This window comes from Ovis canadensis, chromosome 11, assembly GCF_042477335.2.
Source record: "Ovis canadensis isolate MfBH-ARS-UI-01 breed Bighorn chromosome 11, ARS-UI_OviCan_v2, whole genome shotgun sequence".
NCBI lineage: Eukaryota > Metazoa > Chordata > Mammalia > Artiodactyla > Bovidae > Ovis > Ovis canadensis.
The window spans coordinates 26,148,843-26,164,000 of NC_091255.1; the positions used below are offsets into that span (position 1 = coordinate 26,148,843).

General features: G+C 42.9%; 1 protein-coding gene across 3 annotated transcripts in view; it reads right to left on the bottom strand.

Annotated features, from left to right (window-relative positions):
- Positions 1-9,098, bottom strand: part of PSMD11 (proteasome 26S subunit, non-ATPase 11) — a 29,884-nt gene extending 20,786 nt beyond the window's left edge. For all 3 annotated transcript variants that reach the window (XM_069602871.1, XM_069602870.1, XM_069602869.1), the window contains exons 1-3: positions 8,829-9,098; positions 6,318-6,419; positions 1,144-1,268 (exon numbers count right to left, since the gene is read on the bottom strand). In XM_069602871.1, the coding sequence (XP_069458972.1) occupies positions 1,144-1,268; positions 6,318-6,419; positions 8,829-8,919 (318 nt within the window). In that variant the 5' untranslated portion in view covers positions 8,920-9,098. The remainder of the gene's footprint in view (positions 1-1,143; positions 1,269-6,317; positions 6,420-8,828) is intronic.
- Between the last annotated feature and the right edge of the window lie 6,060 nt (positions 9,099-15,158).

The window sequence follows — 15,158 nt, forward strand, 5'->3', positions numbered from 1 at the left end:
GGCAGCCATCTACACATCTATTTTTGATCTACTATCATGAAACAGTTCTGTGAAAAACAAATGAACTTGAAGACTTCTCTAGAAATAAATTTTCTACAATGAAGTTAGTTTATGGTGTTTAAACTAGGCTTCAAAGAATCATTAAGGAAAGAAACCAGATTTTACAAACGACATGATTTCAAAGTAAGATCCATTTAAGTGCTAGGTTTCTGAAGTTCCCCACTGTTTATTCAATATGCCACTAAGCCCCTTCACATCTTTTACATCCACAGGCGCCATGGCAAATAATGAGACATGTAACTACCTACCAATTCCTACCCCTGCCTTTATACCACTTGACATTTTACATATTTGTTCATTATCTGCCTTCCTCATTAAAATATAATCCCCATGAGAGCACTGTACGTTACAAATGAATCCCTAGCACTGTAACACTGCTAACACAGCACGCATTCAATGACTGCTGAGCAATACAGAAAAGACAACTGTATTCTGCCTGCAAACAGGTTCAAGCAACCACCACACACCCTGCTTGAATCTACCACTTTTTACAGAATGAGTTTTAACTGTGGTAGCGTCTCCTTCTCCGGAATTGCAAACAGTAATTCTTTGCAAAGAACTGGAAGAGGCTCAGCGATCCCAAAGAAACACTTTTCGGTACAGCTCAGGGTCTAGTCTGAACTCGTAGAGGACATGGACAGGTATACCAGTCACTTCAGGACACACGAGACAGACAGATGGATGCTCAGTCAATAAAGGCATAAATGCATACAAGACATGCCAGGAAGGGATGCCACGAGACTTAATTAGTGCTCACTAGGAGCTCTGTGACACAGAGGTACCACAGACACAGAAAACATTACAAAGGTGTAGCAATACAATACCTCAAAGACAAGAATCAGTTTGTGACCCTGATGTAATGAGGATTCCAGGGACCACTGACAATCTCCACTTACAAAGCAAAGCATGGAACAGACCCAAAGTATCAAATGCCCTGCAACAAAGAGAAACTGACATGATAAGTCCTGCGCTGTCCTCCCAGCCGTCCCTTACACATTACCACCGCAGTGCAGGCAGGCACTTCCTGAAACAAGACTTTGCTCCAAACAAGACTTTGTCTCTTTTGTCATTCAAGTAGCTTACCTCCTGTCCTGTAGCTGCTTCCATATCAAGAAACAGATCAAGAAGAGATCGGACCAGACGAGCAGCTTTAGCCTTGCTGATGGAATTCAAGAAGGGTCGCACATACTTCAGGAGTCCTCCAAGCTCTGCGGAAGGCAATTGTGACAGGAAAAAGTACCCATCAATATTAGGGACAAAATACCCACTAAAAGATGACCCAAGATAATAAAATCAGTACTTATGTCTGGAAGCAGTCAAAAGGAAACTTAATAGGACTTTAAAGCATTCTCAGCAGGTAATAGAGTAGCAAGAAAGTTAACAGCTTACACCAAATCTGTATTCCATTCCCCACTTGGTCACTGATTACTGTGAGGATCCTGGGACATGCTCGAGGCTCTCTATCTCATGAGTACAGCAAAGTACTCACACTCTCAGAAAGCAGTACTCTAGAACAGGAAACATGCCATGCCTCAACCACCTTGGACAAAATCACTTCCCCACAATCAACAAATTTATCAGGTTATAGAGCTACAGGAAATTTTTTTTTTCTAATTTCCAAGACTGGAAATCTCAACAGAGACCTTCCATTTCAGGCTCCTTTTTTCTCCCTTCCTAAAGTTATGCCCAGTTTCGTCTTTTCCCAATGTAACTTGCATGGCACTCTTCTGAATCAGTTTTTCACATGAGAGTTAGGGCGTCTGTCCCCTAACGTTGTACTGTACCCTGTTAAAAAGTCCTCATTAATCTACAAACCCCAAGTCAAACCATGACAAAAAAGGTGACCACCACTGAGGCTTCTCCCCCTCTTGTGTGAGAAGAGAGGGTGGCACAGTAATCCTAAGGGGGCACCTTTAGAAACAAGAGTGAAAATCAGACAATATTTCAACTGACCAACTAAGGAAGTACTCCTGGAATGTAGGTTAAAATTACTTTAGTGTCACTGCCTCAAATTGTAGACTCATCCTCCTGAGAACTTGAATTCAGGACAAGCAAACCTCCCCCTCCAGAGGATGCTAATTAGGGGTCTTGAAATCCTCATCTGCCAGCATAGTCACAGAAACCACGGGGCCGTGTCAGGTATAAAAGGAACTCTATACAGAGTAGGAAAGTTTACCTTTCCCTCCATTCGCCAGTCCTGACTTGGGACACCCAACCGCCTCAGATTCTCCCCCACTCTATCACTCCATTCACCCCCACACTGACTGCACACATGCCTGCAGCCAGGCCTCGCTCATGCTGCACTGCCACCTGGAATCCACCCGTCACCCTGACCTACGTAGAGCTTAGATGCCCTTTCAAGTCGGCGAAAGTCCTACTGAGTCTTCCGTGGCAATGCCAGGCTACACCTGTTTCTCTCCCTCAAATTCCTTGTGCACTTATGCAAACTTCAATTACATAATCATAGCTTTTTAAAAGTAGTCAAGTGCAACGTCCCTTCTTCTACAGAGTTTCCTATTATCCTGGAACAATTCTGAACAATCTCTAGTGACAGAAATATTCAGAAAGCAGATGATTCCAATCTTGGTCAAACTCAATTGTTCTTTTCTGAAACATAAGTCTATATCCTCTTTCCACATGGCTTCAAATATTTGAAGATAACTATCACTTTATCTCCTTGGGCACAGCAAGCCACTCCAGTATTCTCGCCTGAAGAATCCTATGGATGGAGGGGCTTGGTGGGCTACAGTCCACAGGGTCGCAAAGAGTCAGACATGACTGCTGCAACTTAGCACACATGCAAGTATCTCCCTAAATGTCCCTTTCTCCAAGCTAAATAGCTTTAGCTATTTCAACTGTTCCTCCAACACCCTGGTTTCTAGATTCCTTGTCACCCTAGTTGCCCTCCTCCAAATAAATTCTGGTTTGCAAATGTACCACTTGTGGTACCCAGAACTGAAAACAATGTTCCACGTAGGGTCAGACCAGCAGAGTTATGGCTCCGTTCTCCTGATCAGACTGCCACATGTAACACAGGAAAGCATGTTTTGCTTTTGCTAACAGCACTCTTTGTTCAGACTGAGTCCATAAGGTCTTTGTGCAGACAGGTTCCTCTGTTCTGATACATAGTTTAAGTCTATAACTTTTTCCTTTCTACACAATTTAGTCTTGCTGGCTTTGGCAACAACCCTGAATCCTAAATCTGTTCTCTACTGTACTGAATCATCCACAGAAATAAGCACACCTTCTGCTATGGCTTTAGCCATATGCCAGATGCTGTCCACAAGAACAAGTACAGATCCCTATGGCTTGATGCTAGAGACTTCCCTCCAGGTCAACAATTGATCCATTTGCCATGCCAAATGTTCAAAAACTCTGCTTACATCAGATATGTTGTTTATATCATTATTCCTAACCAGGGGTTAGCAAACTATTTTTGTGAAGAGCCAGATAGTAAATATTTTCAACTTTGTGGGTTATACAGTCTCAGCAGTAGCTACTCAACTCAGCCACTGTAGTGCAAAAGCAGTCATGGGTAATATGTAAACAAATGGGCATGGCTATGTTCCAATAAAACTTTATTTACAAGAACAGCTGGCAAGCCATTGTCCATGGAGCCCTGCAAATCTGATAAGGCTAACCAAAGAGAACTAGGGTGAGTTTGGGATAATTTTTTCTTAACAAACCCACTGCTTTATATGATTAAAACCTAATCAAATAATCTGTCCCAGAACTTTACTGATGATTACCAGCTTATAGTGTCTAGACTTTGTTCTTTTCATTATCTTTTTGAAAAGTGAAATAATGTTTGCCCCTCCTTACTTTCCTTATACCTCTCCATCCTCCATGATTTTTCTCAGAATCACAGTGGCTCTATAAACATATCTGCTACAACCATTCTTTTGATATTAAAAGACAGAAATTGTCAGAGCCTAGAAACTTGAACTTATTGAAAAAGAGAATCTGCTCTCTCTTCTCTCACCTACCTTGGCTTTAATTCTCTCTTTCTGGTGTTATTTCTATCTTTTTCTTAATCATTTTCCTTCCTGGAAAAGGCAGAAGTGAAACATGAGCTAAGGAATCTGCCTTTCTCTCTAGCATTTGCTAGCACGACAGTATCTTTTCCAAGTTATTCTTTTTGCTCTAAGAGAAAAACAAATGACGTCTTAGTTGCCAAAAGACTCAGTTCATTTTTCATTTTAGTCTATTTTTGTTTCTTATTCATTCTTGATTATATTCCCTGTTTCTTTACATTTTCACACATAATGATTTTTTTAAATTCTGATAGAATCATATTCACTTCTTCATTCTTTACTTACTGAAGTTATTTGCAAATGTATGACCAAAACTTCCTTTACAGAACCTAGCACACTCCTTTAAAGAGTCTCAGGCTATGAAATCTGCAGGTCCCGAGCCGAGAAATCACGCCTGATAATGAAGACCACAACTTTCAATCACAAGATGCATCAGACAGTCTTATTCACTAATTCCCAAGTTGTCTACTGTCCAGCAGGGACCCTACCTATCTGAGCAGTGCAATTCTAGCCATATATGAAATGCGTAACAAAACAAAACTGAAAATTAACAGAACAGACAGATGTTCTGTTCTCAGGGGACCCCAAATTCAAAGTAAAGAACACAAACTGATTAATTATTAATAGCAAAGATAGGTAAATGAATGTAGGCCCCAAACTTCCTTAACATACTCCTCAAAGTCTTTCTCAGAAAACAATGATAAGTAACCTGGAAACATTTCTGAAAGTTATTATGATTCACCTGTTCAAGAGTCCAGTAGGTTTCCCTGTACACTTCTAAACTTCTCAGGTATGGTTCACAGGGAATGGGGGGCAATGAACAAGCGAGGAGTAAAGCAGGAAATAGTAATTTCAAGCAAAACAGTAACATTTTCAGACAAGTTTTCGGAAACACTGACTATACTACATGCTCTTTTTAATTATCCATTCTACTTGAAAAAGTAGACATCTGAATGGTTCAACAACAGAAAAATTATTTCAGGGAATTCCCTGGTGACTGTGCTCTCACTGCCAAGGGTCCAGGTTCAATCCCTGGTCAGGGAACTAAGATTTCACAAGACGTGCAGCACAGCCAAAAAAATAATAATTTCACCTGGCTTTCTAATTCAGGAAAATTACTTTATTAATTATATTTCATGTAGACTAATCATTAAAACTGTTTTGCAACATTAACTGACAGGCAAAAGGAATCCATATACATGTTAATAGAAGTCAGCATACAATGAAAAAACCACCACCCACCACTGATAACTCATAAGTGAATAACTATGGAAAGCAATAGCCTTTATAACTCAAGGTCATGAGCTTAGTAGAACTGCATGGATTCAAATCCTGTTTCTCCCATATTAACTGGGTACCTGTAAGATATCTAACTTTTCTGTGCTGAGTTTTCTCAAGTATAAATGGGTAATAGTATCTACCTTATCAAGTTGTTTTGCTAATGCATACCTATAATCCTCTTGGATAACAACATAATTTGGGAGAAAGTAATCCACAAGATCAACTATGTGTAATCCATTCTAATCAGATAAGCTCCAAATTCACTTTAAAGTTAACTAAAATCATCCATGTTAAGTTTAAGCAGGCTACTCTGAATACTATTGCCACTTCACTGGTCAAAGGCCTTCCTGGTCAATAGGACTCTCTCAGTCCAAGGACACGCCCATCATCAGAATATCACCTGGAGCCTGGAAAGTCAATGGTTCCATTACAACTAGACTAAGCAACAACAGGTACAAAGTCCTAGGTACCAGTGGAGAAATCATGGGAAGGTTCTCTCCATTTAATGTCTTACTCATTGTATATCAGGAAAAAAGGACAGCAAGTTACTTCCTTGGATACAAAATCCCTGGTCATTTTGAAAGCAGGGGCCTAGGTACTCCCCACCTTAAGTACATCAGAACAGATGCATGAAAGCACCGAAGACTGCTACTGCCCACATGTAAGGGAATGAAGTGAAAATCCAAAGCAAAAACAAACCACAGGTTACTGTATCCCAACGGAAATAGGATTCTTCCTTCACCTGCAGAACAAAAGCCATCCGTGAAAGAAATGAGTTTAAAGGCCTGACAGAAAACTGAAGCTCAACAAGTGGGCAATAAAATGGAACTTCATTACCAATAAACTGTGTGGATGCAGTCCTATATTCCCTCACTCCAACAAAAAAAGTGAAACTTCACGCAGCATCTCAGGTAAGAGAAAGCAATCCACTTGGTCACTTACCTGCAGCTTGTCCAGTCTTGGCCAGGAGAGACCCCAGTTCCAGGATGCTCTGCTCCTTGACCTGCACGGCCTCCTCGTCATTCTCCTGAATGTCACGCTTCACTGGGAGAGGAAAATGCAAACCCTCTTAAAATTCTGACAAAAAATGAAGACTAAAGGAAATTTCACCCTCACAAGACCAAACACAAACTCAGTTAGCAAAACACAAATGCTAGAGAGCTTTAAAAGAAAAAACCTCTAAACAAGAAAAAGTAAATTGATCATGCAGTACATGTCCCATGTATCTATCTCATCAGAACAGATTCCTCTCTTTGGAATTTAAATATGCCTTTTCATTCTACCACTTAGACTTTCCCTCACCCACATATACTGGCGATTTCTGTTGCTGTCACTTGCCTAATGCAAAATTTAAACACAACAAGTTCTTTATGCTTGTGGAGGAACACCCCATGCCAGGCGCTGTTAAAATATTAAACATACCTGTCTGCATATTTACCTGCCACGAACTAAAACCAAATGACCAAGTTACAGATAACTATAAAGTCAAAAGTCTTTCAATAAACTTTAGGCCTGTGGAGAACCTCAGCTGATGGGATATGTTAGGGATAAATAGGTCTACAAAGCCATTCAGGAAAAAAAAATCCTGTCACAGCTCCAGTGTAGTCCTTAGGAGGGAAGCTAGTTTAAGGGATTTGGGAACTGCTTAAGTAACTGTGCTAACGGTCCCTCTTCCAACTCTTAGTAACTATTCTACCACTTGAACACTGGCCAGCCTCTTCAAGCTTGTAGTGATAAGTTTAATAATCATCACTAGCTATCACTTCTCTTACAAAGCATCATGACTTGACAAAAACCAAAATTTTGATGCTCCATGATGGAGTCTGGAAAAAGTAAGGCTGTCAACCATCAAGACTCAAGCTTACACTCTAACAAAGAAGCTTTCAGTGAACTCTCTCCTAATACAGTCGGCAAGCAAAAAATACTCTGATTATAATGTTTACCACAATTCCCACTTTATAAAAGACAATATAGTAGGCACTACACACACAAAATAAAACCCATGCTTCTCACATTAGTTGTAAATACTAGTTTGTATCCACAGGATAAAAATACACATTTAAACACACACACACACACTGAGATAACTCTAGTTCTGAAACTGTAACTGACTTAAGATCACAACTTCAAACTGAAATACAGCCATTATTTACCAACATCATCCATTCACTGATGCATCTTAACCCCACTTCTTCCCTTTTTCTAGTAGCCCCAAAGATAAAGACATCAAGATCCTGTCACTGTCCTTTCTTCATGAAAGTCAGGAGTACCAAAATTCAACGGACTAATGAGTCAACTGAAAAGTCAATAGCCTGGAGGTCCCACATACACGTGCATTCTCAAACTACTTGTTGATTCAATCCGAATCTTCTCCAGCTACATTAAAAACATCACTACTGCCTGTGTAGCGAAGAGCTAGCCCTATCTGAACCCTTGATGGATGAACATTTAAAATCCCTCTGTGTCATCATAAGTTTATTTCTGTTCACACCTGAATCCCAGTTAGAAAACTGTCGGAAGCGACCGGCTCGGGCTCCCACGTCAGTTCCTCCACTTGCATGCAAGGTGTAAGACAATCATACTACAGTGCTAAGACGTTTTTATTTCATTTTCTCCGGCAAAGGGCAGCCGTCAGGTTCCAAAGAGTTCGCGGAACTCCGCGGCTGACAACTAACTCTCTGAACTCTCTTCCAAACCTCTCCGGGAAAGTCTAGGACGATTAGTCACCTCCTCGGGCCGGGAGGTCCCACCCCAACATCTGGTTCTCACACCCTACACGGGAGGGGTAAAGGAACCTCTCGGCCACCTCCCCAAACCAAATGCCAACCTGAGGTGTGTGCCCCCTCGGTGTCTCAAAACATACTCAGGAAGAGCCCCAGCAAGCGGAGCTTTCCGCGGTGGGCTGGCAGAAGTGGCAGCTCCAGCGTCCGGAGGAAAGGAAACTCCAAGAGAAGAAGAGCGAGCGCTCGCGCTCCCACCCGAGCAGGCTGGGCTGACACCAAGGGCGGGAAATGCCTGTCCAGAGCGGGTTTCTCAGGCCCTCAACTGGAGGTTCTCAGACCAGCTCGCGACAAAGCCCGCCAGCCGGCCGGCACCGCTCGCGGTCCCGGGCCAGCCCGCACCGGCCAGAGCGGGAGACAAGGCTGGGGAGCGACGGGGCCCCGGCTCGGCCCACTCTCCCTCCGCTCGCCGAGCCCACCGTGAGTCAGCAGCCGGCGAGTGGACGCCGGGCTTGCCTCGGGGCTTCGTACCGGGGTGGGGGCCCCGGGGCTCCAGGAAGCTCCGAGCGGCCTCGGGCCCCCGGCCCGGCCCCCCTCACACACACACACACACACACACACACAGTGAGTCAGCAGCACCGGTGCCGGCTAGCCCGGCCGCGCTCCGCCGCCGCCGACCGACACAGGCCGAGCTGGGCCAGCGGGGACAGAGAGGGCGCGCGGCGACCTTTACCGATGGAGTGGAGGATGTCGATGGAGGCCTCCCGGTCGGTGCTGAGTAGAGACTGAGCTCTCTGGAACTCCACCACCGCCGCCGCCGCCATCTTACCGCTCTCACACCGTCCCCGGCCGCGGCCGCCGACGCCGGAAACACACGCCCGGAAGGCCCGCCCTCGCCCCCGCCCTCCTCCACTCCCAGAGCACGAAGGGAGCTGTAGTCTCTGCGCGGGGGCCGCGGAGGAGGGCCGAACGGTGAGGATGGGAGCCGGGGAGCTGGCCGCCCACCAGCGAGGCTCTCCGGCACCGCCTAGCGGCTACCCACGAACAAACTAGGCGGTGCCTAACCATTGCGAGCCCGAGACTAGTCCCCAGCCACCCACAAGAGGCCTCTAAAACCCCTCGCTTGCCCTTGAGAGAAGTGTTTGAGTACCCGCCTGGGTATTCAGTGAAAGCTGTTTGGCTTTCTTTGTAGCTTCCACATTCAGCCATTTATTCAGGGCAATAAACAATCTCATAAAGTGCTCACTATTTGGCTGACAAAGAATCAGTTCAGTTCAGTCGCTCAGTCGTGTCCAACTCTTTGCGACTCCATGAATCGCAGCACGCCAGGCCTCCCTGTCCATCACCAACCCCGGAGTTCACTCAGACTCATAGCACTATTCAAATGCTTTCAAGCGTCTGGCAACACGTGGGAGGGACACACACACACACACACACACACACACACACACACACTTTTCAGGCTAGAATCCTACAGAATCCTAGCCAGCCTGACTAAATGCACCAGTGTTGGAGGAAACTGATGTTAGAAAGTGAAATATCTTTGCCCCATTCACTGAGTTAATCCCTCTTGTGGGGTGGGGGGGGGGGGGTGTCACATAGAAGTCTAACAGCTACTTCAAATCCCTAGCTCAATAAAGAAAAAATGTTTTTTTTTTCCCCCAATGTCTCCTTCAACTAATGTCTGCCTTCAACTACTATTACACACATCTAAAAAGCTGTCAAATAGAAGGAAAAAAAGACATTCTTTGTGCCCACTGAGAGTTGAGTTTAAAGGAAGTACTAAAAAGGAATACAGACAGTTCAGCATGAAGATCTTTCTGCGGGTGAAGACAATCCAAAATTGCAATAGCCTGGGACCTTGCATTCCCCTGGTTAGGACCCTGAGCTTCCACTGCGGAGTGCACAGGTTTGATCCCTGGGCGGGAGCCTAAGATCTTGCATGCTGCTCTGGAGTGGCCAAAAAGAAGAAGTAATATGCTGCCTCCTAAAGGAACCTATTAATATAAAGGGAACAGACATTGACTCACCTGTGTCTGGGTTGCTGTGCTGTGCTGTGCTTAGTCACTCAGTTGTGTCCTGACTCTTCAGAATCCCATAGACTGTAGCCTGCCAGGCTCCTCTGTCCATCGGATTTCCCAGACAAAAATACTGGAGTGGGTTGCCATTTCCTTCTCCAAGGGAACTTCCTGAGCCAGGAATCAAACCAGGGTCTCCTGCATTGCAGTCAGATTCTTTACCAGCTGAGCTACCCGGGAACTCCCCTGTCTGAGTTAGGCAATTTGTATGTCTATTTCCTTTTATCTTACCAGCAATGTTCTGTGAAGAAGATATTATTTAAACCTCCTTTATAGATAAAGGTTTTAAATGATTTGGTGAAACTCATATGGTAATTGACAGCCCTGAGATCTGAGAGTTAGGGAATGGGTTCCTAGTTCCTGGATGTTTTCAAATGAGAACTGGATAACATCTCATCAAATCATTGTAAACAGGATTCATGATATTGATTGGGGAATTGGATAAAATGGCTTCTAAATGTCTCCTAAAACTGAGTCTTTCTTTGCTCAAAAAAGGCATTCCTCCCTTCTCAATTTGGTACCCAATTAATATTGTACCAGAATGTTAATGGGCTATAAAATTCCAAAGCTGAGAACAAAAGCCACATGTATCCCCACCTTCTAAAGAAGAGTTACCAGTTAAATCCCCAAAGATGCAACCTTCATCCACTTCCAGCCTACAGCAGCATGCATAAAAATTCAAAAGGAATTCATTAGAAGAAATCATAGAAGGGACTTCATTAGCAGTCCAGTGGTTACAATTCTGCACTTCTACTGCAGTGGCGCAGGTTCAGTTCCTGACTGGGGAACTAAAAGCCCACATGCTGTGCAGTGCTGCAAAAAAAATTTAAAAGAAAGAAAGAAATCAGAGAAGAGGATAAAGTGCTTACCTCACTACAAAGAGGAGGGTACTACAAATGAGAACGGGTGTCTGCCAAACCTTTCTCCCAAGCTGGTATGTCTTGCAACCACCGTCATGAAAGCTGGAGATGAACCTGATATGTTTCTCCAGGAGTCCAGGGCCTTCATACACATTCATGAGGACAGTTACCCACTTTTGGCCTGCAGAAATTCTAAATCAAAGAAACAGGCTAACATGCCCCACAATGGGACAAGGAAAAAGAGCCTCTGCTTCCTGTGCTTGCAGGGACCAAGTGCAAAGATTTCACAGCACCATCTTGAAAGAACCTACTCAGCAGGGCCATCTGAGAGAGTGAGGAGACTTATCATAAAAGGCTGGAAGGATGGACTTCAGGAAGCAGTTAATGAATGGATATTGTGAGGTCTACCAGGGGAGCCACTCAAGAACCCACAGATCCTATCAACAAGAGAGAATCAGCACCTATACTTTCAATCCAGTAACCATCATAGCACTCTGTTTATTTTCTACCTAGAACTTAACACAGTCTGAGATTTTATTATTTCACCTATTTAAGTTCATCTCCCTCCACAGACTTTCAGAAACCTTGTCAGTCTTGTCCAGTTATACTCCCAACTCCTATGTGCACACACAGAAACCACCCAATACATATTTGCTGGATAATGAGACAAGTGCTAGAATTTGTCCTGCCACAACCGTCTGCCCTCAATGTCTGTGCCCTACCCTATGGGATTATTCACTTGAGCCAATCTGACTGCTATCACAGATTAACCAGTGACCTCGGGAATAGAGGGGCTGGCCTGAAATGATGAGCTGGACCAGTCCAATTCCTCCCTCAGGAATTGGGAAATTGAGACGCTGAGCCAGTTAGCCAAGGGAAGAGAAACCAAACTCTGTTACTTGGAGCAAACTAGAGCCAAGTTGGGAGAGAGACAACTCAGTAGATGAGTGGAGAGAAGCAGGAATATCATGCAAGGGAATCCAAATACCTCCATAGAAGGCTACCTCAGTTCTTCTCCAGTTCTTCTCCCATGAGGTCCACCCAGACCATATTTGCCATTCCTGGAATACTGTGACGTTTCCTTTCCAAATATTCTCCAGTTCTTCTTATTGAAGTAGAAATGTTCAGTGAGGTGTCACTATGTTTTTACTGGCTCTCTAATATTCCTTTATCTTTTTAACAAAGTGAGAGCAGGCAACAGTATCTAGATGGAGTTTAGATTTTCTTGTTTTTGTTTTTATGAATACATTCTAGTTATGGTCAATAATACTAATGGTTTTCCATTGAAGGTAGAGACAAAGTTACAATGAAAAACAAAGTAGATCAATTTCAATAGCATTACATATGAAATGTGGACATGGAAAAAGTCAGGAATATATAGTCACTCAGTGGTGTCTGACTCTTTGTGACCCCATGGACTGTAGCCTGCCAGGCTCCTCTGTCCATGGAATTTTACAAGCAAGAATACTGGAGTGAGTTGCCATTCCCTACTACAGGGGATCTTCCCGACCCAGGGGCTGAACCCACATCTTTTGTACCTCCTGCATTGGCTGACAGATTCTTTACCACTGTGCTACCTGCGATAGACAAATTATTATTTGGGCCAGAAAACCAAACCCTGGTTTCAATAAAACTGTATAGCCAACCATCTGCTTTCCTTACTGTTCTCTTTATTCCAAAGTCACATTTCTCATTGGAAAATTGGTAAGTCCTTCAGGTTCCCACCCTAGGTTTATAACCTTTAAGGATGACTTTCAAGTTACTCCTGTGAAATGCACTAGATATGGACGAAAAGAGTGTGGAATTTGAAGCTGGATAAACATAGAGCACAAATCTTTACTACCAACTAATACGCAAATCACTTAAACTCTCTGAGATTGTTTGGACATCCATAAAATTGTTTTAAAAATCTACTTCATACTGTACATAGAGAACCCTAAAGATAGTATCAGAAGATTACTAGAGCTAATCAGAGAATTTAGCAAAGTTGCAGGATACGAAATAAATACACAGAAATCACTTGTATTTCTAAATAGTAACAATGAAAAATCAACATTTTTCAATGAAAAATCAATGAAAAAACAAAGGAGAAATTAAGGAATCAGTACTATTCACCATTGCAACAAAAAGAATAAAATATCTAGGAATAAACTTACCTAAGGAGACAAAGAACTATACACAGGAAATTATAAGACACTGATTAAATAAATCAAAGATGACATAAACAGATGGAGAGATATTCCATATTCCTGGGTAAGAAGAATCAATATTGTGAAAATGACTATACTACCAAATGCAATCTACAGATTCAATGCAATCCCTATCAAATTACCAATGGCATTTTCCACAACACTAGAACAAAAAATTTCAATTCATATGGAAACACAAAAGACCCCAAATTGCCAAAGCAATCTTTAGAAAGAAGAATGGAGCTGGAGGAATCAACCTTCCTGACTTCAGATTATACTACAAAGCTACAGTCATCAAGACAGTATGGTACTGGCATAAAAATAGAAATATAGACCAATGGAACAAGATAGAAAGCCCAGAAATAAACCCATGCACTTATGGGTACCTTATTTGTGACAAAGGAGGCAAAAATATACAATGGGGCAAAGACAACCTCTTCAATAAGTGGTGCTGGGAAAACTGGACAGCTACATGTAAAAGAATGAAATTAGAACACTTCCTAACACCATACACAAAAATAAATTCAAAATGGATTAAAGACCAAATGTGAGACCTTAAACTATAAAACTCTTAGAGGAAAACATAGGCAGGACATTCGATGACGTAAAGCAAGATCCTCTATGACCCACCTCCCAGAGTAACAGAAATAGAAACAAATATAAATAAGTAGGACCTGATTAAACATAAAAGCTTTTACACAGCAAAGGAAACTATCAGTTCAGTTCAGTTCAGTCATTCAGTTGTGTCCGACTCTTTGTGACACCATGGCCCGCAGCATGCCAGGCCTCCCTGTCCATCACCAACTCCTGGAGTTTACCCAAACTCATGTCCATTGAGTCGGTGATGCCATCCAGCCATCTCATCCTCTGTTGTCCCCTTCTCCTGCCTTCAATCTTTCCCAGCATCAGGGTCTTTTCAAATGAGGCAGTTCTTTGCATCAGGTGGCCAAAGGATTGGAGCGTTAGCTTCAGCATCAGTCCTTCTAATGAACACCCAGGACTGATCTCCTTTAGGATGGACTGGTTGGATCTCCTTGTAGTCCAAGGGACTCTCAAGACTCTTCTCCAACACCACAGTTCAAAAGCATCAATTCTTTGGTGCTCAGCATCTTTACAGTCCAACTCTCACATCCATACATGACCACTGGAAAAACCATAGCCTTTGTTTCAAAGTAATGTCTCTGCTTTTTAATATGCTGTCTAGGTTGGTTATAATTTTCCTTCCAAGGAGTAAGCATCTTTTAATTTCATGGCTGCAGTCACCATCTGCAGTGATTTTGGAGCCCCCAAAAAAATAAAGTCAGCCACTGTTTCCATTGTTTCCCCATCTATTTTCCATGAAATGATGGGACCGGATGCCATGATCTTCGTTTTCTGAATGTTGAGCTTTAAGCCGACTTTTTCACTCTCCTCTTTCATTTTTATCAAGAGGCTCTTCAGTTCTTCTTCACTTTCTGCCAAAAGGGTGGTGTCATCTGCATATCTGAGGTTATTGATATTTCTCCCGGCAATCTTGATTCCAGCTTGTGCTTCTTTCAGCCCAGCATTTCTCATGATGTACTCTGCATAGAAGTTAAATAAGCAGGGTGACAATATACAGCCTTGACATACTCCTTTTCCTGTTTGGAACCAGTCTGTTGCTCCATGTCCAGTTCTAACTGTTGCTTCCTGACCTGCATAAAGGTTTCTCAAGAGGCAGATCCAGTGGTCTGGTATTCCCATCTCTTTTAGAATTTTCCACAGTTTGCGGTGATCCACACAGTCAAAGGCTTTGGCACAGTCAATATAGCAGAAACAGATGTTTTTCTGCAACTCTCTTGCTTTTTTGATGATCCAGCAGATGTTGGTAATTTAATCTCTGGTTCCTTTGCCTTTTCTAAAACCAGCTTGAACATCTGGAAGTTCACAGTTCATATATTGCTGAAGCCTGGCTTGG